Source organism: Columba livia, chromosome 2, assembly GCF_036013475.1.
Source record: "Columba livia isolate bColLiv1 breed racing homer chromosome 2, bColLiv1.pat.W.v2, whole genome shotgun sequence".
Taxonomy (NCBI): Eukaryota; Metazoa; Chordata; class Aves; order Columbiformes; family Columbidae; genus Columba; species Columba livia.
In genome coordinates this window covers 146,680,313-146,704,763 of record NC_088603.1, presented here as the reverse complement: position 1 = coordinate 146,704,763, position 24,451 = coordinate 146,680,313, and the positions used below count along the sequence as shown (strand labels likewise).

The window sequence follows — 24,451 nt, the reverse complement described above, 5'->3', positions numbered from 1 at the left end:
GTAGAGAACAGCAGCCACTGTTTGTACAGGGCCCACTAATAGACACATGTGAAAGTACAATAGGCATAATAATGTTTTTAAGTAAAAAACATATTTTGAATGCATAATTTAGGAAGGAAAACCTTTTTTTGTTTTGTTTTGCAGATATACAGATCAGCTCTCAAAATGTCTTCTGTGTCTTCCGTGCATCTTCTAAGACAATTGCATTAGCCCGCCTGCTAGTTGACTAATAGAATTAATAATTGTAAAAAGCACTCTAAAGCCACATGCCTTATGAAGTCAATGCTGGGTATGATTTTACAAGTATGTGATCCATTTTTTCAAGTGAAATTGTTAACTGAAAACGTTCTTGGCACACAATAAAACATGGTGCAATCTGTTACTTGTCTTAGAGATAATAATTTCAGAGTGGCTATATTGTTTCTATATCTAACTTATGACTTGCTAGGGGATGGTTTCTTCATTTTAGGAGTATTGCAAATGTAGGTTTATTTACATAATATGTCTCTGAAAAATGATAGTGGTGGAATTTCAGTGACAATAAAAAATACCACATCTTTTCTTACCATCCCCTTGAGTGGATATCAAACGGATAAATGACAGATGATTTTTCTAAAGCTAAAAGAAAAAAAGAGGGGAAAATACTTCAGAATTCTACGTAAAGTTTTTATATTTAAATCAATGTTATCTTCTTTCCTTTCTTTCTCCAAGTGTAGAATGCTGCATGCAAAAGCTCCATGAGGCAAATATGTCCTGTCCCCCCCCTTAACACACGGACTCACAGATATGTCAGGAAAATATGAACCAAACTATCTAGAACTGGAGTACTGTCTAGTTAGCCTGTATACAGTCCACATTTTTCTTTGCTTTATAGGGATTTTTTTTCTGTTCTCTTCTCTGGGTCTCTTCTGTCAGTTGCCACGAAGATAGCAAAATCTCTAAACTTTCCTTATCTGCCAAAAATATCTGTAACAAAAACAATTTAAAACATTGCATTTAGTCTTGTTTAATTTTGACTCAGGTAACAGTCACGATGTTTACTTTCTCAATTTCTGATTTTTCTTCCCTGCCTAGTCAGGACTCCTTTCTCTGTCCTCTTAACTGTCATGAATTACATTTAAACAGAACTTGTTTTAGAGATGGTTTGAGATGTGTAACCAGAAGAAAAATACAGACTTAGCTGAACACCTCCCAGAGTTGCTCACCACATTTTTAGAGTGCATTAACCAAGAGCATTCTTGAAGTCCCACAGAGAAGCAGTAATGCTAAAAGGCTGAGGACTGTCTTTTACCATGAATCTTATACGTTAGTATGTTGTTTCAGTAGACGGAGTCTGTATTGCAGTAGTTCACTTGCAACAGGAAATCTTTCCTTTCTCTTAGTTCTGAGCAACTTCATGGTTCAAAAGTTATCAGGGGAAAAAAACAGTAAAATTCAGTGCATACATATCCCGGTAGGTGTGGTTGACATTAAAGAGAAGACACTTAGTTCCCAAGCATGTGTGTCTTCTACAGTAAAACATCACAGTAGGCATTTAAGAAACCTATTAAGACCACACCGAGTGTCAAAATTTCTGTAACACGAGCTGGCATTCTGTGTGAAAGCCGTCTCGCTGTAGCCCATGCTGCCTGGGGATCCGCTCAACCACAAAGACAACAGAGCCAGCCCAAGACACAAGTTGAACACTTCCCCTAAGAAGTTGTCTGTTTCTATCAACATAGCATACAGTGCCCTTTCATGTGGAGCAGATGTAAATAAGAGGATGTACAGATGCCTGTTCTTTTTTTTTTAACCTCTGTCCCCAGCCGTACTTCTCAAAATACTGTTTTTGAGAAGGTCGTCTGTGGCTTTTAAAGGTCTGGATACAGGACAATTTGGAATGCATCAGTGCTGCTCCCAGAATTGCCAGGTGGTCCTTTGCAGAGCACCACGTATTTCTAGTGCCTCTGCAGGCCCCGGCCGTGGCTGGCCTGGGAATGGGGGCTCGGGCTTGAGTCTGGAGCTCGCATCTCGTGTGTGGCACTGCAGGCTGCTGCCACCGGCCCACACGCAATTTGGCAAAGAGAAACATCCATCATTGTGCGCAGCGTTGGCAAAGATAAGAGCACAGAAAAAATTGCAGCACATCTGTCTTCTGCCCATAGCTAGCATGTGAACACAAATGGATCAAACCAGCTGGTGATGAATATCAAATCCAGAACCATGCAGTGGAGAGTGCAAGGAAGTTTCATATATGTATTTCCTCTAAGTAAGCTGGGGAAGCTGAAGATAGGTAGCGGATGAGGAATTTGGTTCACTACCTGCATAGTCTGATTATTTGTTCTTCCAGAATCTCCCCTGTTCAGCTGGCAGCTAACTGATCGGTGGCAGACTCCTTCTTTCTGTCTGATTCTTACTGCTGTCTCGTCTGAGCTTTCTTAAATGGATCCTGACAGTCTGCTTGCAGATTTAGCAATAGTGGCTGTGTCTGCAAGGAGAGCTGAGCAAAGGAAGGTTCAGCTGTTTAGATCCATGTGGATTCCAGGTGTTTGCGGGGTAGATCCCGACTCAGCCACACAGCAATGTCAAACGTCTGGATCCAGGCCTGTAAAATTTTATTGACAATGGGTTTCCTAATAAAGTTAGTTTCTCTTTGTTTGGCAAATAGAACTAATTACATGAATAATGGACTGTGGGGCCAGAGTCTAGAATATCCATATAATCCTGTTTGAAGTTTATGGGCAGTAAGAGGGGGAGCTTTTGCTATAGAGAAGCTGATACCTGCTTAGGAAGAATACTTTCTCTGAAACCTCAAGTTACTTACTCTCCTAAATCTGTTTCCTTCCTAATGACTTGTTTAAGTTCTCCTGATAATGTCTTTTAGGTGTATTTTTGCAAAGCTACATTATATATAGTTGTACAGTGTATGAGCTGTAAGAGTTTACTTTTCCCCTTAGTTTTTTAGGATGATCTTAAACTAAGTGTTCATTTAAAATTATTTCTGCCAGACCATTATCTTCCAAAAAGATAATGAAACTTGTAATTCACTCAGTCTGATGGCAGTGTTTTTTTAGCCTTTAAAGTTGTCTTTTTAGTTAAGTTCAGTCTCAGTGCGATCATTTTTTTTAAAATGTAATATTCCAGTTTTCTGCATTTACTAAAAACCTGTTTGACAAAAATTTTCTGAGAAGTTGATGTATTCATGTAGTTCAGATTGCTTTAAAAAGTGCCAGTTTAAAATCTATTCTATATCTTGAATAATTCTATAGGGTTTTATGCCTTTTTTCTTTTTTTCTTTTTTTTTTCTCTTTCTTTTTCTGTGGTAGATATGGTCCGGAAAAAGAACCCCCCTCTAAGAAACGTTGCTAGTGAAGGTGAGGTACAGACCCTTGAGTCTACAGGTACTGAAAGTGAAGAGTGTGGAAGGAAAAAAGAATTTTCCGCAGAGCAGATGCAAGAAAACACTGACCAGGCTGATGCGGCAGAGTTAAATAACAAGGAGGAACTTTGCACGCATGTCCAAGAGCCATCTTCCAGCATTAAAAAGGACTTGAAAAGCTCAGTGCTGAGTGAAAAGGCTGGCTTCAATTATGAAAGCCACAATAAGGGAGGAAATGTTCCATCCTTCCCTCATGATGAGGTGACAGACAGAAATATGCTGGCTTTCTCATCTCCAGCTGTTGGGGGAATCTGTGAGCCCTTGAAGTCTCCTCAAAAATCAGATGCAGATGACACCCAAGATGTGGTCTGTACCCCGTCAGGAGATGCAGCGGAGACAAATGAGGAGCATCAGATGTCGCCAAAAGCTTCAGATGAAACAGTGCAAGTGCAAAGTGGTCAAACTGATGGCCAAGGCTCAAGCCCGGTCCCCATGGCCTCAAAAAACCCACAAGTGCCTTCAGATGGGGGTTTAAGGCTGAACAAATCTAAAGCAGATTTGTTGGTAAATGATAACCCAGATACGGCGCCTCTGTCTCCAGAGCTTCAGGACTTCAAATGCAACATCTGTGGATACGGTTACTACGGGAACGACCCCACAGATCTCATCAAACACTTCCGCAAGTACCACCTAGGACTGCACAACCGCACCAGGCAGGATGCTGAGCTCGACACTAAAATTTTGGCTCTCCACAACATGGTGCAATTCAGCCACTCCAAAGACTTCCAGAAAGTCAACCGCACTGTGCTTTCAGGAGTGCTGCAGGACATCAATTCCCAGAGGCCTGTCATGTTAAATGGGACTTACGATGTGCAGGTTTGTATTTTCCCAGCCTCCCCACTTCTGTTAACTGCCTTCTCCACTGCGAAGTTGGTTATTTGCAAAGCCTTTCCTACCTACGCGATTGAGTATTTCATATAACCTGCTTAAGCCTTAAGAACTGTTTTGGTCTGTTTTAGCCAGGCTTTCTGCAGGTCTGATGAGCATCTTGTTCAGTAGAGGAGTACTTGGCTTTTTGACCAGCGATATTTATGTGTACAATTTAATCGTTCTGGTAATCAATAGCAAAAGATCTTACTCAGCAAACAGGCATATTGCTGAACTGTTAATCATATCTGAAGGTTTTGCTGTCACAGAAAGAAAAGAGGAAATGATAATGAAAAATAACAACCAGAGAGACAAAAGACAGCAGCTGGAAATTAAAAATGTAATCCTAAATTACCAGCTGCTGGGAGTCAAGATTTGGCTTATTGGTTCTTTATTAAGATAAAATACATGGCAAGTCTAGGCAACTCTAAAGTTGTCTAGTGCTAGAAACACAGGATAGCACAATGGGTATTTAAAACATTTCAAAAAGTAACAGCAATCTGTACTTCATGTTAGTGAGCGTGCAAGGAAAGGACTATTGCCTCAGTCGTTTTCTCATTTAGTTGGAGCAAGGAAAAAACTACAGATACTGATATAAAAAAAAAAAGAAAAGAAATTTTTACTATGAAAGAGTGGATGCAAAAGCTTTTTCATGGTGTCTCAGTTTCTAGTCAGCTAATACTTAATTAGTTTAAAAAAAATGATGCTCCTTTAAAAAAAAAAATCCTCTTGTGACTGAGCTGAGAGATGCGGTAAGATATCTCAGTGTTCTATGATATAAAAGCTCAGATTTTAAGAGAAAAACCCAAGTAACTAAGTTTCTATACAAAGCAAGTTCAAATATCCGTCCAATTCCACGTGTATGTTTGCATAGGACTTGATGTGCGACGTGGTAGTAATCACCAGACAAAATTCAGGGTGTGTTAAAATGAAAAGGTAGAAGGTAGGAAACATTTAATAACGCTTGCAGAGACTGTAGCTGTAGGAAAGAAAGGTGGCTAATGTCTAACTTCATGTATGAAGCTGAAACCAGAACACAAGGCAGGAACTTGAAGCTTTTTAAGTGATTCAAACTTTTCCTCTTTTTTTCAGAAACTCTACAACTTTTCTTGTGGAGCAGCAAATCAAACTAAGGTTTTTATTGTGTGTAAAAGCTGCAATCTTTGAACTGCTGTCTTATTAAAAGATCACTGCCTTATGTCAGACACTCTCTCCTGTCTAACTGTGATTAGAAAGCAAATATGTGATTTAGTTAAAAGAAGTTAGAAATGAATAATGTCAGAATGTGAAATGATGGTTTATAATTAGCACATAGTATGATGTTAATACCTGGATTTCCTGCTATAGTTTCAGTTTGCTGACTCCGGGGACAGCATCTTAGAGCAACTGATCCATGCTGTCAGGAAGACATTCAAACTGGAACAGCTCAGGCATACAGTATAGAGGAATTTGAGTTTCTAAACACACTTTCATTTCCTCCAAACAATTGTTTCGTTAGGTCCTTAGTTATTTATAGGAAAGTTTATGCTTGATTAGAATGAGCTGGACACTTTTCCTATGCAGTGCTTTCAGAAATAAAACAGATGTGCGAGCTATCTGAGTTTGAACTGATAGAAGCAGAAATAAAACAGCTGAACCTAGGCTATACTTGTCTACTAAACTCTGGCAGTAAGATACTGCAGGGGAGACAAAAAGCGGTAGGAAACAGCACATAGATAATCTCCTTAAGATCAGTCTTTTCTCAGACGAAAAACATTTTCCAAAATAGAACAGACAGCCTATACAATGTTGGCAATTTATTTTAAAGGAAAAAAAAATTGGATCTGGAAACTTAATTTTTAAGAGTGCTAATTTTCCCTGCCCAATTTGGGAAGAGAAGATTAAATAAGGTTTTGTGCCAAATGCCATACTTCATCACTTGCACATGCACCAGATGTTGATCCAGAACATGTCAGAAGATAAGTAACTGATTAATATTTTTATGCTTTCTCCTCCCCCACTCCCAATACAGAGCAGCTTTTCGAGATTCATAAACAGAGTAGAACAACGTTTGAAAATCCCCTTTTCACCCACACATGTTTATATTGCTACTATGTCCATTTTGGAGGAGATTTTTCTCAGGCATCTGAATGGCTGGATTCTCCTCCTGCAACAAGGGAGCATATAGATTGGAGCTCTCGTTAAAATTGGTTCAGTCAAACTCCTCTGCAACACGGAGAGGGAACTGAACCTGAATAATTGGTTCATCTAAACAATATTGCTGGGCTAAAAGAAAATAATCCCTTTGTAATTAACTTGAAATAGTAATGAACTGGGCTTAAGGTCTGATTTATTGATCCCCTTGCATTTAACAAACTATTCTGTTGTAGCTGGGGTGGAAGTTATCGATGGATTTATGGTCACAGGCCAGGGAGCTGGGTGCAGAAGCCAGTGATGAGTGACTTTGATCTGGCTCACAGTGCTCAGTTGAAGACCACGATATATGAAGATTTGTAGTAGTGAGGGATGCTATTGAGCCTTGTAGTTTGCAGTTGTAATTAAAGAAGAGACAAAGCAGTGGTAAAATGTCTGAGTGCAGAAAAAAACCCAGTATCTGCTGTCCCATCTGCAGAAAGGTAGGGATGTGGTCCCCTTGCCTAGGACTTGGAAGAAAGAAATCAAATGCATTTTTGGACTTATACCACAGAAGTGAAGTCTGTCCTAGAAAACTTAACTTCCCCCTCCCCAAATGAAAACACCCCTTTCCAAGCCTAAACCCAGTTTTTAGGGTTGGTTGGTTTGTTTTTGTGGCTTTTTTTTTAAATTGCAGTCAGCAAAATGGTAGGGATACACATTTGGCTTCACATCCAGGTATGCAAATGTTGGGAATGTGTTTTGACTGTGTTTTGTAGTACCTAAAGAAGATTTGTCTGGGAACTGTGTAAATAATCCAAGCTTTCTGGCCTTGCTACTGTGTAGATTTTTACTTGATTTGAATATTTAATCCAGCAAGATTCCTTTGTCTTCTTTGAAAATGTGATTTTGTTTTGAAAATCTCCTGAATTCTTTGTTCCCATTTTCTTCCTCAGAGGTTTTTGGTTCATTGAGTTGTAATAAATTCCATAGGATTGGGTAAAATCACGGAGCTGTTTCTGGGAGATGAACCTTCTTGCCAGTATGGATTTCAGATGCTAGCACATCTCTGAATTCCCAGAGAATGTGTTAATCAGCTTTATTGCTTTTATCAGAATAATTTTTGAAGTGAGTTCAATGTACCAGCTTTTGCTGATGCCCCTCATTACTTTTTCTTCACATTTAGCTAATAGATCAGTCTCTACAGGCAGCTTTGTCTTGCTGGATATTTTAGCCTATGTATGGCTTTGCAGACATGCTTAGAGCAGTAGACATTGGACTGGATCTAAGAGCTTCACTTAAAATAAATTTCAGGTGACTAAGTTAACAGCTATGATGCTGAAAACCATTGCTTTGCTCCTGTATGATTAAATCTCCCTCTGTGTTTGATGTAATGACTCTTTAATGTATATAGAAAGGTCTGGAGACAGGCAGGTTGCTCACAAGTAGGCAGGAGTCTTTTTTCCATCCCCAGATTTTCTTACGAATAGTGAGTGGGACAGCTTCAACAGAAAGGTTGGAGAATACTGTCTTCCACTTACCAGCTTCTAGCTAAGGGGTAGGACACTGCCCAGCGAGGGAGAAGAAGTGGGCTTGGATCCCTTCTGACAGAGCAAGGAAAGGAGCCTACTTTTCCTGTTTCCTGAACAAGTGTTCAAGCCATTAGGCTATTGTGTAAAAGGGAGCGTGACCCCGTTTCCTGATACGTTTTAAAAGAAAACAGTGTCCCTCAAAGAAAGGGGAGAAATGTCTGCATTCAGGTGAGGGTTTCAGATGGCATGTCCCAAGGGAGAGGGTATTCATGTGGCCCAAATAAAGACATAATGCAGTGCTCAGCAGTTCTTGCAGTTGACTCTAGGCAGCTTCACATTGTCTGTGCTACCTTTGAGGAGCTTCCTGCTCAGCATGGCCCTGGTTATTGTCACGGATCTACCTCCTCTTATGTTCATTCACTGAAAAGATTCAGGCTCCTGTCTGAAAGTACTAAAAAGTGATTTTTTTAATTTTTTTTTTTTTAATCCAGCCCTCTAATTATGATTGCTTCATGGTTTTTGGTATTAGACTGCCATATAAGATGACAAATTTCTGAAAAGCCATGGACTGATAAAAGCCATCCAATAGTTTCTTGTTTGTATTTCAGTGAGCCTAGAAAAGAAAAAAAAGACATTTTCTAACTACCCCACAGACTAATGAGAGATTGATGTTGGATTTTTTCTTTCATGGTTCCAGACATCCAATATTATGAGTTGTCCTATACCACTCAGCCTAATCTTTTGTCATATGTGCATATGGGCAACAGTTTATGGCTGGACTCGATGATTCTGAGGATCTCTTCCAACCCAAATGATTCTATGATTCTATGACAACTTTTCCAGGATTTTCACAGCACCTGAGAGCCCTTCTGGATGTCGAGCTGCCAAGCTGCTCAGCACCCTAGAGAATGACAGAAGTGCTCATGCATGCAGAGTGTGTAAAGCTCTTTTATCTCCTTTATAAATCAATCGTGAGCTCCATGTTCCTACACAAAGTTATGTATGTGTGTTTTTGAGAGTTCTGGATTTCAATATATCAAATCTGGCAGCTTTTCTGTTCTCACATTAGAAGTGTGTGACTAGTAATTTAACTTATAATTAAAGTCTGGTCTAACTAGGATTCAGCTGAATGACAAACAGTGGTTTTATTATTAGTAGCTTCTGCTTTTTATCCTCCACTCTCATATTAGCAGTTTGATTGAATATGAAGCTGTGAAGGTAAAACTAAAATAGCTGTAGGGGGTCTGTAAGGGTACAGATGTTATCAACATCTCTTCTCATGTTAAAGGGTTTCATCTACATTTTTGGTGGTTTTGGCAAAGGGATTCTTACAGAGATGGTGATAATCTAAATTGGAGACATAAAAAAGTACAGCATTTACGCCTGTGTTAGTGACAAATCAAGACTTCTTAAAGTTCAACTTTTGCCACCAGGTTGGCTTCCTACAAGATGACATGGATACATAACTAGTTGATGTGAGGAAATGAAAACGCGTGTGAATGAATTTAATTTTCCTCACACTCTTAGACAAATGGATCCAAATTTTGTATCGTTGGTCCAAGTGACTTTAGCTCCATTGTTCATAAAGTAGAAATTAGATCTAAATAAATTGACCAACTATTGCTGTATATGATGTATTCTGATCTCTTGGACTAGATGGTGCCATGCTAGATCTTGAAGACTGTGCTAGAACAGAACTTGCATGAAGCTGTGATGTCCTAGAAAGCCCATTTCATCTGTCAGCCACATTGTGGACTCTCCCTGGCGACCCCTCTGTTTGAACTGAAGGCTGTCAAGCTATCTGGGGTGTTGCACCTGCATGTGTGCATACCTGTGTATTTTCAGTCTTATTTCTGGGTCATGATCAAGCTTGGAGACTGCCTTGCACACCGACCCATGAACACAGGAGTCAGGCATCTCTTTTAAACCACAGACAGGAAAAATAAATGGTGGCGGGTGGAGAAAAGTTTGGTGGCAAAACACACATATTTACATGTTCGTATGCATGTGCGTGTGTGTATGTGTATATATATGTGCGTCCTTTTCTCATATATGTGCATACACATATACGTGACAAAGCATGTCTGGTCTTGTAGGCATCTAAATTCTATTGACTGTAGATCAGAAGTAATGATATATACTATTATATGGAGTAGAGAAGTTCTTTATATCCTTTCTTTGGAGACATTAGCAAGTTTACTATTCAGAATGATATGCAGTGATTTACAGCATGTCAGCTGCTAAATAGTAAATGCCTGGGAACATTCATTTGCTCTGTGACAGAAATGCGCTATTTCAGCCTTCTTTCGGTGTTAAATAGTCTACCCTCAAATTAGAGCATTCAGATGGGCAGTTTCTCTGAAACAACTGATATGTATATTCACAGCCTTCAAGGCAAAATTGTTTGTGTTAATATTCCTCGTCTCTATGCCAGGAATATCTGGTAGTAGTCACAGATATATTTAAAGATATAAACTGCTAAGCTAGCCCACAGAAATGATGAGAGCTCAAAAAATAAAGTTACTGGGGAAAAGAGAAAGCAGCAGTTTTCTTCTGGTGTAAATCAGCGTAAGTTTGTCTCAAAGTCTGTGAGGTTGTGTGAGTGTACAGTAGCCAAGGAAATGTCTGGTAATTTTGTCTATACAGGGAAAGAATAGAAGGGATGGTGCTTCTTTTAGGTGCTAGACGTTAGTCTACTGGCATTAGCTAGCAAATGAGTCTTGATTCTGTGTTCCTTACTTGTGTTGGTTTTGCACATCTGGTCTCCTGACCTTAATATAAGTCGTGTTATTGTTCTGTCACAGTCTTTGTTTAAAAAATACCTTTTAAATTATTTTGTCAAAAACTCTACTGGCTTCAATAGCAACAGAATAAATCTGGAGAAGAATACGCTCATCTTAAATGAATGTGACCCAATAATTTGCTTTCTTGTTTTTCTAAGTACGAATAGCCCAGAAAGCTGGTAGTTTGCCCTCAGTCTTTGCCTCCCTTGTGCAACATAGTTCTGTCTACCAATAAATTAATCAAAATATGGTAAATAGTTTTAAGAATATACTCTGAAGATTCTCCTAGTTTTATATGCAGAGAACAAGCGAGTGAAGAGGGAATGAGTTCTTCACAGTGGAGGTTAGAGAACTGGGTGGTGTTACACAAACTTGCATGAAAGCCAGGAATCTGTTCTGGCCTGCACAACATGAAGAACTTCATAAATGTGGGATGGTTAAAATGTTCTGGATGCTATATTGCACAAAGCAAATGAATAAACAAGAGCATTAGAAAATATTTTAGGATTAGAAGATTAAGAGTAATTGGCAAAGGCAGACTGGATGGCTCGGGAGATTGGTAAGGGACCTGGAGCCTTTCACCTCCTGATTAGCCAAAGATGTAACCCAGCTAATCAAAAAAAGATTTATTAACATTTGTTGTTCCAATGCAGATGGTTGGTCTAGTTTCTAATCAGCTGCAGAAGAGGCCAGGGGTCAAAGACAGCTTTGTTCTGTGCATGTGAACCTTGAGGCTGAATCTGTTACCTGGATATAGGTCACTGGTTTCTGCTGGTAGAATTTTGTTCGTAAAGCATATGATTACAGGAGCTGGCAGACTTGTCTTCCTTGGTAATTGTATTTATTTTCTGTAAGCAGTATTTTTAAACTGTTTTGGTGTACTAAGATTTAAGATTGAACTTCAAAAAGGAGGTGGGAGAATAGAGTAGGGTAGCATTTGGATCAAGGGCAGATTGAATTTAAAAAAATATACCTCCTCTTGCCTGAGTCCATCTATTCCATGAAGTCATTGGTTTTGGTCTGACTAATTAAGGTAACATAGACATATCTGTTGGAAACAAATAGTGCAATTACACAGCTTTGTTGAAGTACTTGCCAACATGCTTTAGAAAGTACATCTTGAAACATTGTCAATTATAGTGTTATCTTTTCTCCTCTTTCTGGCTATTTTTGGAAATGTGCGTGGTGTGTGAGAGGTAGCTTAGTTGTCTTAATAAATGAACTTCAATCGTTGTGATTAAAAACTAGAAGACTGGGAAAGAATTTATAATTTTCCCTATTAATGAATGAATTTAATAATTAAGAGTTTGGAGTTTCAGGGAGTCTTATTGTGAAATATATTTCAGTTTAATCCAAGACTGAGACATTGCTTTGAAGAGCAAATTTGAAGGATATCAGTGCCACCATCTCAAATGCAATAATGGAGAATCCATTCTAATAGCTGTCGTCCTCTATAATGATAATAATACCAACTACATTATCATAATTGAGGTGCTGTGGGAGTAAGTGGTAGTTCCAAGGTCTTGTGAGAAAAAGACAGTGAAAGAAAGAACTAGATCACGTTTCCCCAGTCCAAACAGATGCCTTGTACATTAGATTCCCTTTAAAAACAGAATGATGGATTCTTTTATTCAGTGCTTATTGAAGGGACTGTTGATATATAGGTGTTCTTACATTTCCAGTGCAAGCTGTGCCTGTACTTGTGACTGCCACTAGTTATGTCAACTGGCAGTTTGGACTCAATTGCTGTAATAGAATTGCCAAATTTTAGCATTGCTTTTGTTTAGCTTCTTCTGCTTTATGTTGGCTAAGAGTGTCTAGTTCAGAAAGTGTAACTTTGTCAGGGCAAGGCAGGAGATTAGGTTTTGCTGGGATCAGAATGAAACAGGGGAATAAACAAATACTAGAAGGTATCACTTCTGATACCACATGGAAATGTGAATATTGATTTCTAGAATGTGTGTATATATATATATATATATAATTTTTTATTTTTATTACTTCCCCCCCGCCCCTTCCCTTTCCCCAGAAAGCAGGAGGTTAAGGACAATTACATACGCAGTAAAGGATTTTAGTGCCTGTAAATAGAGATATGAAAAGTAACTGAGAAATCTGAAAACCAAGCCAAGACTTGAGCAGAGTGTATAAACCCAAACAGTTCTGCAATTGTATAGGCTTTATCCAAATTTGGCTGGCTGAAAGCTGAAACAGCTTCAGTTTATACCATCACTTCAAGCGCTTCTCCCAACTTCTTTGCATGGAAGCCAGTTTCTTCAGTTCTCTTTACCTGATGACACCCAAGGAGTCTTTTCAGTGGGTTTTGTTATGCATGAAAAATGGCTTTTGAGTGTAATAACATTAAGATGGCCTTGTGTTACCTTTCACGTACATGCTCTCCTAATAGGATGCATTATTTTGAATTGTGGCAGAGTAGTCAAGGAAATGTCAGCCAAATAATTGGTAATCAATTACATTCCAGTGCTGTAAAGATCATGTTTGTCTTCCCCCCACATTGCAACAGGTTAGCACAAATAGTATGAGAATACTTAGTTCTATTTTATCCTCTTGTGATGTGGAGAAGGATGTATTAGCATGGGACACAAATTTGCTGTGTAGGCCACTAAGCAGGATTAGCGCAAGTTACAGAAATATCATTTACAGTCCGTTGTATAAAATGCTAGTATGAATAATGTGTTTTTCCAGTGTTCAGAAATAAAAGTAATTGGCAATGAATAGCAGCTGGGATTATTGTCACTCACAATTTCTAACTGGTGTCTACAGAGCATCTACAAAACAGGTTTGTTATCTGTAGACTCTGTGAATGGGTAGCTGACAGTAGTGGATGTATTTGCCCATTACAGCTACTTAAGGTAAAGCATTTTGGCCAATTTTTCTATGCATGCGTAGGAAAAACATAAGTATCTAATTGAATGAGCAAAACCAGATCACCTTGCAACTTATATAATTGTGCAATGAACTGCTGTTATTTTCTGTTCACCATAATTCCATCAGTGCTTTCTTTAAGTTGTCTTTCAACACCACTGAGAATTTGAACACTGAAATAAAGCAGTGGATGGAGACCTGCAGTGCCAAATCCTGTGGAGCCAGCCCAAACCCCACTGTTGTCAGTGGATCAGGCTCAGCATGGCTTTGTCTCCAGTTCTTGCTCACCATAAAAATGAATAAAACAAGATATCCTCTGCAGTACTGAAGAGGTGTTAAAACATCCCTCTTCCAAAGAACCTCTTCAAAACTAAATTCATAACCTGATACCAGAACTTAGAGCCCCAGTTTAAGTGAAAAAGTTATCACAGTTAAGTCCCAGCTATTGGGCTGCCCAACTCACCATTGCCTAATAAGATATGTTTCCTAAACAAATAGAAAGCAATTTTCAGTTTATTTAAGAAAAGGTTTTAACCAGCACATGGGAATTGTGCTTTTTTTTAAAAAAAAAAAAAAAGAGTTGGAGACAGAATAGCAGCAGCTCATTATATCATGGTTTAGCAACTCATTGACTCACTATACATGTTCCGTTCTGATGGTATACAAAGGAGAGCAGCTCATTGTATGAGCTAAATGGCTAAAAGGCATTTATATGCATTTAAAAATGTTTACATTTCATGCTCTCTGTATGTCTGAGTCTTTCCGTATGGTGTGATACCGAATGAGCAGTGATCACATGCTTTCTCTGTGGCACAGCTGTTGAGAAGGACAAGAAAAATAATTACAGCAGTTGCCTAATGCATTACAACAGAATCCTGCAGAAATGTAGTAATATACTTGCTGGTCGGGAGAACGGAAGTCAAACCCTGTATGGAAATTTTATATTCCCTGTAAGACACCTCTTGGCTGTAAAAATTGAGAATGTGGCACAAGGAAGTGTCCACCAATGTCCTTGATGTAGTGATGTAGACTGGCTGATGGCAAAGGAGTAGATATCTGTGGATTTCAGGTGTAAAGAGGAATTACCTTCTGGATGCTTTACACTGTCTACTGTTCAGGAAAAAGAAGTAGAGCGATGGTGACACATTTTTTTGTCAGGAGAGTCTTTGGCCTTCAAACCAGTCGTACAGGAGCAGCAAATCTGGCCCTGATGTCATGGCAGGTGTGGTGCACTCCTGGGAAGGGCCGGCCTGCCTGCTGTGAGAACACGGGGTTTAATCACATAAGGCCTGGAAGCCTTGTTTCCTTCCTGCAGACCATTTTGCTCAGAGATCATGAGAACAGTTCAGCAGACCTACCTTTTTTTTTTTTTTTTTGTTAATTATTGATGTCATGGACTTGGGTGTGGTAGGTTTCTTTGCCACATGCCATTTTTCTACTGTAGTTTTTCCATCCTTGTTTGCATTAAATTGAGCTCTGTGTATGAGAGGAACAGAAGATTTCCTTGGAGAATGTCTGCATTGAGTAATCTTGAGAAAACCGCCTCTCTTTTCAGACATCAGCCACTACGGCTGTGTTACAAGGCGTCCTGGTGGATACTGGATACTCCTGTAGGAATGGTCTTTATAAGAATTGGTCACACTCTGACCCAGCAAACTGAATTCATTATTTCAAATTTAATTTACTTTTTTTTTGCTCATATTTGGAAAGCGATTTTCTTGGACTGGCATGGCTATGATTAAAACATTTAACTGTACTGAAATATAAAGACTTAGGGCTCATTTTTTTGTTCCCTGCCTAGTATAGACTCCCAGCGAAGTCTCCTGTCAAAAGGTTGAGGGATGTGAGAACTGATTATTGGACCTTATATCAATGACGTGATTTAGTGAAGGAAGGAATCATCCTGTCAGAGAACCCGGTTAAAGAACCTGATCCTGTTGTGTATATGTGCCTCTGTTTCCCCAAATAAACATATTTATATGGAATTTATATATAGCTATGTGAAACATTTCAAAATCTTCAGCACCAGATGCTGAATACATGAGGGTCTGTGTATGATATCTTTTACTACATTAGTATAAATGGAAAAGGTGGTGAATGAAGAAGCTTATGAATTAATTGCTCTTTTTTTTTTTGTTCCTTCCTTGCTATTTAAATAAATCTACAGTGGAGCTAAAATGACCTTGTTTTTTATTCACAGGTTACTTTAGGTGGAACCTTTATTGGAATTGGGCGGAAAACTCCAGATTGCCAAGGCAACACCAAGTACTTTCGCTGCAAATTCTGCAATTTCACCTACATGGGCAACTCCTCCACTGAACTAGAGCAACACTTCTTACAGACTCACCCAAACAAAATGAAAGCAGCCCTTCCCTCCTCTGATTCTGGTAAAACTTCAGAGAAAAACTCCAATAAATCCAGTCCTACTCTTCGACCGTGTGATTCTGGAGACTTGGGGAAGTGGCAAGACAGAATCACTGTAAAAGCAGGAGATGATACACCAGTTGGATATTCGGTGCCCATCAAGCCAATAGATTCCTCTAGGCAAAATGGTACCGATACAACCAGTTACTACTGGTGTAAATTTTGCAGTTTCAGCTGTGAATCGTCCAGCTCGTTGAAACTATTAGAACATTACAGCAAACAGCATGGGGGAAGCCAGGCAGGAAGCCTTCACCCAGATCTGAATGATAAGCTTTCTAGGGGATCTGTCATTAACCAGAATGATCTGGTGAAAAATACAGATGGGGAGTTAGTGACAAAGACAGAAAAGGGTGCAAAAAAGAAAGACTTGACTAGCAAAGGAGCAGAGGACAGCATGGTGACAAGCTACAACTGTCAGTTCTGTGACTTTAGGTACTCAAAGAGCCATGGCCCAGATGTAATAGTGGTGGGCCCACTTCTCCGTCACTATCAGCAGCTACACAACATTCATAAATGTACCATTAAGCACTGTCAGTTCTGTCCCCGAGGCCTCTGCAGCCCAGAAAAGCACCTTGGAGAAATTACTTATCCATTTGCTTGCAGAAAAAGTAATTGTTCCCACTGTGCTCTCTTGCTTTTGCACCTGTCTCCAGGGGTGACAGGAAGCTCTAGAGTCAAACACCAGTGCCATCAGTGCTCATTCTCCACTCCAGACGTGGACGTTCTCCTGCTCCACTATGAGAATGCACATGAAGCCCAAGCGTCTGATGTCAAACCAGAAACAAATGCCCTGCCAGGGGCAGAGGGGCCGCTGACACTCAAGGAGAACAAAGAACACTCATGTACCAAATGTGACTTTACCACCCAGGTGGAAGAAGAGATTTCCCGACACTACAGGTACGATGAAGTTTCAGATGATTAATGGTAGGAACCCAAACAAACAGCCCTCCCTTAGTTCCTTAATTAAATGTCACCATTCCCCAAACATTTGAGGAAACTGGAAATCAAAATATGAATGCGTATAGATATAAATCTTTACAGCCAGGGTCTAATCCAACATCCACTTTGTTTTGGAAAACCACCAGCTAAGTCGGTGGATTTAATTATACATTCAAACCTGTGCAAAGAAGAGAGAGATTTGGATTTGCATGCAGATGCTGAAGTTCCAGCATATTTGAGGTTCGGTCAACTATTTTCCACCCAGAATCTTTTAGGTACTATTTTAGTTTAGGCTTTTTACCAGAAAGCTGGCATCTTCATTCAGTAGGGGAACACGAATGGCTTTACTTTCCAAGACAGACTATGAATCCTTTCATGCTCCGTAACAGTGCTTCAATGTACTACCTTTTTGTAGTATTTTCCATTCCCAAGTCCAGCAATGCAATAATTAGTTTAAGAGCATTCCACTGCTGTTTCGGTGTTGGTTTCACACTGGGAGCAGACACTCTTTTGTCTGTTGATGTCATCCCCCAAGATCCTTTTGCAGATGCTTATTTTCATGTTGCTGGTTTACAGTGTCGTTCTATTTATTTTAAATGCTAATGTTCCTATTTGGAGGTGGATGTAGCCAGTCTCCTGACTCAGTCTGACACAATGTCATAGCGGCAGCCAACTCCCTGCTAAACTTCTTGGGTCAGTTCCTGCGCTGTTGTAAACTGGCAGTCCGGTTTACATCAGAGGAGGAGCTGGCTCTTAGGCTTCGTGAAGAGCAACAGCTATGTGCCGCTGCAAAAGCGATGTTAAATATTAGAAAATCATGCTGAATATGTTAATAGTTAAGGCTAATGCGTCAACAACAACGGAAAACTCAGTATCTATCTCATCTAAAAGATCTTTGCATGGAAGCCAGCTAGAATGAAGACAAAAGAAGATGCGTTTTCAAAGCTAAAGCTTTGTTAAAAGCTCAAGAAACTGTGCCACATTTAATAGATTCCAAGACATCCAAAATTAACAAAGGCAGACTGGGGCATGATACTTTAATAGAGATTAAAGCTGGGGGCATCCAAATGTTGCCCAACAGAGGGCTGCATTGGCAATGTATCAGGAGCCTATTTAAAAAAAAAAAGGAAAAAAAAAAAAAGAAGGAGCATATTGCTCATCTTTAATTTGGAGCTAGAGCCCACGGAGGGTTCAGGTCCCAGCATGCAGTGCCCCATTTTTGATCCAAGTGGGCCTGAGGGATGTTGTGCGGATTAATTAGTTAATGTTTGTAAACTGCTTTGAAGATGAAAAGTGGTATCTAAGTTCCAAGCATTATTACAGCAGCTTTGAGCCATGCTGTAGAACTCCATAGGCAGCACTTTGTCCGCCGCTGGGGCATGGCACGATCTTTTTTTAGTGGTTAAATAACTGGAAGATTGAAATGGCTCCTGGACTGAAAAAAACACTTTTATTTTGCTGCAGCTGGTAATTTAAGTTTTAACAAGCACGCCTAGTTAAAATCCTTTTTTCCCAAGGAAAGGAGAAGCCGTGACTTACAAAATTAAGTGCTAAGTCTGAGACGGGGTAGCAGTAGCTTCTCCTTTGGAGGGCTCAGCACCCTGCGGCTCTGGCAGTTGTCACAGGGAACTGCACTTTGGAAAATCAAGAGATGCACTTAAGCGTTCAAATCTCAACTTGTTTGTCTAAAATTAGGCTATTCTATTTAAGACACTGGAACAATATATTTTGTTAAGCCCTCAGTCTATGACATTATTGAGTACTCTGAGGATGTTGTGTAATTAAAGCGAAATGCAACATCTCTGTAACTGCCAGCTTCTTTCCTTTTCTTCTGCCCTCCCCTCTTTCTGTTTCTTTTCTACACGTACTGCTGCTGGTTTTCCCCCCTGTGCATCTTCTTTGAAATCACAGAAGTTAGTTCAATTTGTGGTAGGTTCTCCACGGTGGCCAACATCAGCAGATTCTATTGCTTTTCTATACATAACCTAGTTTTCATAGTTTTCACTATCAAACTAAAACAAATGGAAAAAGAGCCTTCTGGGGCATTGTAGCTTTTATTTTTACTATTGTTATCAGGCCTTTTTAAAACAGAAGTTTTGCATGTATCAGGTATGTATTTATTTCCCTTTTTGTATTTTATGAACTAAAGATACGGAATAGCTCAAATTTTAAAAAGTGGAACTTCTATAAAATAGTAGTGTTAGGGAGTTACGTGACGCACAGGACCATGCTGATGTGGAGCAGCTCACATCCCAGCTGTCTCTCCCCATGGCTTCACCAGAGTTTATCTCAATAAAGCTGTTACACCACACGTTATGTATTTCTGATGTATTTAAAATCCACATATGTCTAAAACCTGTCCATTTATATAATGAGTTGAATGGATTCTAATGGCAAACATTACTAAGCATTAATGTGGTGGCAGAAATAACGTGGTGGCAGAAACTGTTCTGCCATTCACATATTTAAAGTTTGCCCTTGGTAATCTGTGAGTATCAGAGCTGGCTTTAGATGATACGTGCATGTTTTGGTTCATGTATTTTTTGTGTGCGTTTTTGATTATTTTCACATTGAGCCACACACGTGAACAGCATGCTTAATTTATTTTCTTTTTTGTTTTGTTTCCTTTTGGCTCTACATCTGCAATTTCACTATGGCTCCTGTGTCCCAATATTCCTCCTTTGCAACCATGTATTTGCAACAACATTAGAATTTGCAAAAGTGGTTCTTCCCAAGTTTTCTGTCTACAGAAACATATACTTAATGCTCATTCTGCATTTCTTCATATGATTATTTGAGGGCTGTTAAGTTTGAACTTAATGAATCACATTGCACTTGAGTTTACTTGTATTTAAACCTCAGTAAAATTGCTTACTCAAATAAATGCCCAGAAGGTTTACTGGCCTCCATTTTCTACTAATTCTATTACTACTCATTTTCCTTTATACCTTTGAGGAGTCAGGTACTCTTGGTGCTCATTGCAAAGCTTAGTTTTTCCTCAAAACTGTCTGGTATTCTGATGAGCTAAAAGGTGCCAACTCTTGTAATTTAGATAAAAATCATACTGAATATTTGGGGAAATTTTGCGTCTCAGATCACTCAGTCTGGAGATTATTTTCCTGCTTCCTCCAAATAATTAATTTTTAAATTTTTTTTTTTGGTTGTTGTTAAAAATTGAAGAGGCTTCTTGCAGAAGTGTTTTTTGTTTTTATTTTTTTTTAATGTTGCTGTGGGAAAACAGGACATTTGGTCATTTCTGCAAACATTTTTCATGTAAATCCTTAATTGTCAAAAAAGACTTGGACAGAAAGCATTTGATCAGTGCTAGTAGAATTAAAAATGCCATGCTGAAAAATGCTCTAAACTTCTAAAAAAGGTGGGGTAATGACTGTGTGTTATTCAATAAACAACCGCAAAATATAAAAAGAAACTAGAAAGATTCACAAATGAAAAATAAGATGGCAATGAGGTAGAACAATTTTTGTAATAAACAGAAATTATTTTGAAAACATGAAGTACCGCACTTATGTAGGGTTCTCTTTTGAGATTAATTTCAAATTAAATGAAATTCCCCACGTCTTGAAGGTAAATGGGGCAGAGGGGTAAAAGGCAAAGGGCTGCTCAGGTCTTGCTCGTCAGGGCTGGGGGTGTTGGTTCTGCCTCTGTTCTCACTCTGGGCAGCAGAAGCTGGAGCAGGGTCTTAGGCCTGCAGATTATGGAAATGTGGAGCCTTTGGGACACTCCCCAGAGAGGACAACCGAGGCCAAAAGTGTAAATTGAGGCCCACAGCTCCCAGTTTTTCAGCAGAGCAGGAGACTTCACTTGTTGAACAATAGCAGCAGCTGTGAGGACCTTTTCCATCTTCCTGACACCTTACTTCACTGCTCTGAACTTGTTTGCTCTTGCCAGTGGCTTTTGCTCTCCTTTCATCTCAGCCTTGCGCTCCGCTCTGCCCATTCTCCTCCCCTTTCTGTCCCTCTGCTGAGTTTTCTTGCTCGCTTTGCTTACTCTATTTCCTTCTGAATATTTTCTGCTCCCCGCAAGCCTGAGTGTGGCACCCATCCCCAAAGTAAACTTTCTCATAAGCCTGTTTCTTCATGAGAAATACTAGTAAGTCTTATATACATTATGTAATTCAAAACATGCAAAAAATTGAAGTGATACGACAGCTGTACCTTCACCCAGAATATTTTCTATGCCCTAAAGCACAGGAATGTCTTCAGGTAATTTAAAAAAAAAATACTTGTTTTGTAGAGAATAGTGTTTTGTAATACTTCAGACTAGTTAGAAGTATGTCAGCGAGACTTAATTAACAACTGGCTAGTGTCAAGGGTATCACAGCCTGTTAGAAAGCTCAAGTAAAGAATATTAAATCCATCAAAAAAGCGCATATCTAATCTCTCCAACTTCAAGCTTTTGCAAGGGAAAATTTTTATATCTTATAGTGCCCAATTCAGGTCCATTTTGGTACAAATAAAGAATTACAGGATTTTATTAAGTTGTCATAATGTAACAGTGCAGCAAAGGTTTGGCCTGAATTCCTTGAGGTTTAATCTTGGGATTGGGCCATAAATGTTTAAATGTCCGTGAATGATGAGGTCTTTGATTTATTTTGTAGTGAAAATAATGATGCTAAGTAACATTAATGGATGGGGTGACATTGCCATCCTAGTGCCATTTTTGAAGATAATGCCAGTTTATGGCTTGAACCTGTTGTCAGCTTGCTTGCGTGGTGTATGAGAAAGATCACAGAAGGGAGAGTGCCATTTCCTTCTTCATTTTCATCACTGTCTGCCCTACTGAGATTTTCCTCAAACATCTCTCCTTTGATCAGCTGAATGCCAATATACCTGATGGGTTCAGAGTTTCAGGTGATGTTACCACGGTTTAGCTGTAAAGTGCAACTTTAAGGTGCACGGGAGTGCTTATTGTGTACTTTGCAAATTGAAACTTTTAACATTTTGTTGCTTAGCTTCGAGGAGCTTTGTGCACAAATCTAGGTGTAACTTGGGACTTTAGAAACATGGAGTAGGTTTAAATTCTAACACAAAAAGAAATCAAACATTGCCAACTTGTTTCCTTGATCGCTATCAGGGCGGGGTGAAAACAGTCAGAGATAAAAACATTTTCTTTGTATGCCGTGTTCTGGGAAAGAATAAGTTTCTAGCTTTCAGAAGTTCTCTAATAGCTGATGATAGTTATTATTTTATTATTTGAGACTGTGTATTATATTGGACAGTTCCAAACTTCAACTCACTTTTCGAAGCTTGGGGATAGAATAGTATACAGGACAAACCCATGCAAAGCTTGAAGATTTATAATGTCGATGACAGAGATTACTTTTTCATGCATACTAGAAAATTACAAGTCCTGAAAAAAAGGCTGTTGGGTGACTACTACCTAGATCCGTCCTTGTCTTTTCCACATCACAGTGCCTGTCACAGTTTCACAGAGAAACAGAGGAATGTTTGTATGACTCTCTTTGAATAAATTACAAATAATTTAAATGAGCAAACCTTTAATGGAATGAAGGTGATTGTAGCTGGGCCTCAGCCGTGTAGTTACAACTGTGTCTAATATTCAGCATTTATTTGTGGCTTTAGAAGTGTAGTACCACTCCTGTGGTGTATCCTGCTCCTGATCAAAAACGTTTGGCCAGCGTGGAAGTGGGGGGAAAAAAATAAAAGACAAGTTAGGCAGAAAAAGATCAGCTGTTTGGAGGTGTGATATTTGTAGATGAGAGCCAAGTTAGGAAAGGGGGTTAGCTATTGAAATAGCCAAGTTAAACAAGAGACACTTAGGGCTAAGTAGCCTCCCAAAGGATTGATAAACTTTCACATGGGGAGTGTATGCGGTTGAGCCATTAGCCCCAAATGGTGTCTTGTTTAACTTGGCGTTTAAGATAACTAGCCCCTGTCTAACTTGGACTTCCCTGAAGGTATCCCACCTTTACAGGGCTGACCCTCTTTATAACTTGGCTTTTTGTATTTATAAAATGGTTTTGATCAGATAGCACTCTCTCACTCTCTCTTTTTTTCATTTTCTTTTTTTTTTCTTGGTTCAGAAGAGAATTAAGATCAGTTTAGAAAAGAATTAAGTTTCAAGAGAGAATATATTAGTGTCGCATCGAGAGACAAGCTGATTTTAATAAAACACAATTGTAGAATGAAGAAAAAGGAACAGAGCCAGAACAGGATTTTAACCCACAGCTTTCTCTCCCACAAGTAGATTTTGTTGCCATAAGGCAATGTGAAGAATAGCTGACTCTATTTTTTGCATAACTGAACGAGCCCATCTAGTCCCTTAAAATGAATATAAATACAGAAAATGACAAAAAGAAAACTGATATTGCACAAGGGCTAAAAAGCTTGAATCTGAACGTGTACTCATGTCTGTGCACTGACACAACTGCGAGAAAATCAGACAATGTAAATAACATATGGTTTGTTTTTCCAACAAAAGGAAAGAAGGAAGACAAGGAGGTTTAAAAAGTTTGGCAAATAGTCCCTTCTAAAACTATCATACTCTATAAGGGACATTTTGTGTATCTTTCCAGTCCTACAGATGCACCAAGAGCCAAATCCCGCTCTTACTGGAGTCAATGGGAGTTTTGCCATCGACTTCACTGAGACTAGGATTTGGCCTCAAAAGAATTCTAACAATTGGAGTTGTCAGGGCAGTAACAGATTTCTCATGCAAGTTTTGTCCTGTGTGGATAGCAAAAGGCTCATTTTTTAGCTTGGCTGAAGACGCTGTTGTGACTCCGAATGCCTGGGGTGTGGATGTGTGAGTGTGTCTGTAGGGAGAAGCTGTTGCAGATTTATGTACATTTTGGTGGAAGGCAGGGACGGTGTTTTACTCTGCGTTGGTACGACGCCGGGCGCAGCCGGAGCCTGATGGGAGGGCTCGGACCTCTCCTGTGCTATAAACAATTATTCATAATGGCGTTATAGAGCTCATAAAGAGTGTTCTGTTCCTATGATAGATACAGTAAATGGGTAACATGTTGTTCTCATGTACCAACATATGCTTTACATAATTTAGTAATACAGTACTTTATATAGGCTTTTAGAACAAAAACAGGAAGGCGCATTATTCTGCAGTGCTCCACAGCTCGTACACAAGCATTTCTGTACTTGATAGGAAAACAGCTTGTAGTGACACAGCCAGCTTTTTTTCTATAGAGCAGAATCTTTTAAAGTTGTGTTAAAATGTCCACAGAGAACAAGTAAGTACTGTGTGTTGTGCACAGCCTTCTGTCCTTTGGTGTATTCTTACCTGTAAGTTAGCCAGAGCTCCATTCAAAATCATCTTTGTCAACCAAAAGTACGTTAAATTGGTGGAAAGAAAATAAATTTTTTAAGCATTTGAACTTTCTAGCATAGATTTATGTTATACAAGTGGTTTTTTAATAAAAAGAAAACAATCCTTTTCTAACTATTTGATTTTGTTGGAAAAAATGTGTTACTTTGATGTTTCTACTACAGTAGGAA

General features: G+C 39.1%; 1 protein-coding gene across 10 annotated transcripts in view; it reads left to right on the top strand.

The window, feature by feature from the left end:
• TRPS1 (transcriptional repressor GATA binding 1) overlaps window positions 1-24,451 on the top strand; it is a 216,290-nt gene that overhangs the window by 39,350 nt on the left and 152,489 nt on the right. For 4 of the 10 annotated variants that reach the window (XM_065054287.1, XM_005507261.4, XM_065054286.1 and 1 more), the window contains exons 2-4: window positions 145-303; window positions 3,306-4,234; window positions 15,796-16,916. In XM_065054287.1, coding sequence (XP_064910359.1) covers window positions 267-303; window positions 3,306-4,234; window positions 15,796-16,916 — 2,087 coding nt within the window. In that variant the 5' untranslated portion in view covers window positions 145-266. The remainder of the gene's footprint in view (window positions 1-144; window positions 304-3,305; window positions 4,235-15,795; window positions 16,917-24,451) is intronic. The other 6 variants (XM_065054292.1, XM_021294257.2, XM_013368580.3 and 3 more) reach the window with 3 other exon arrangements.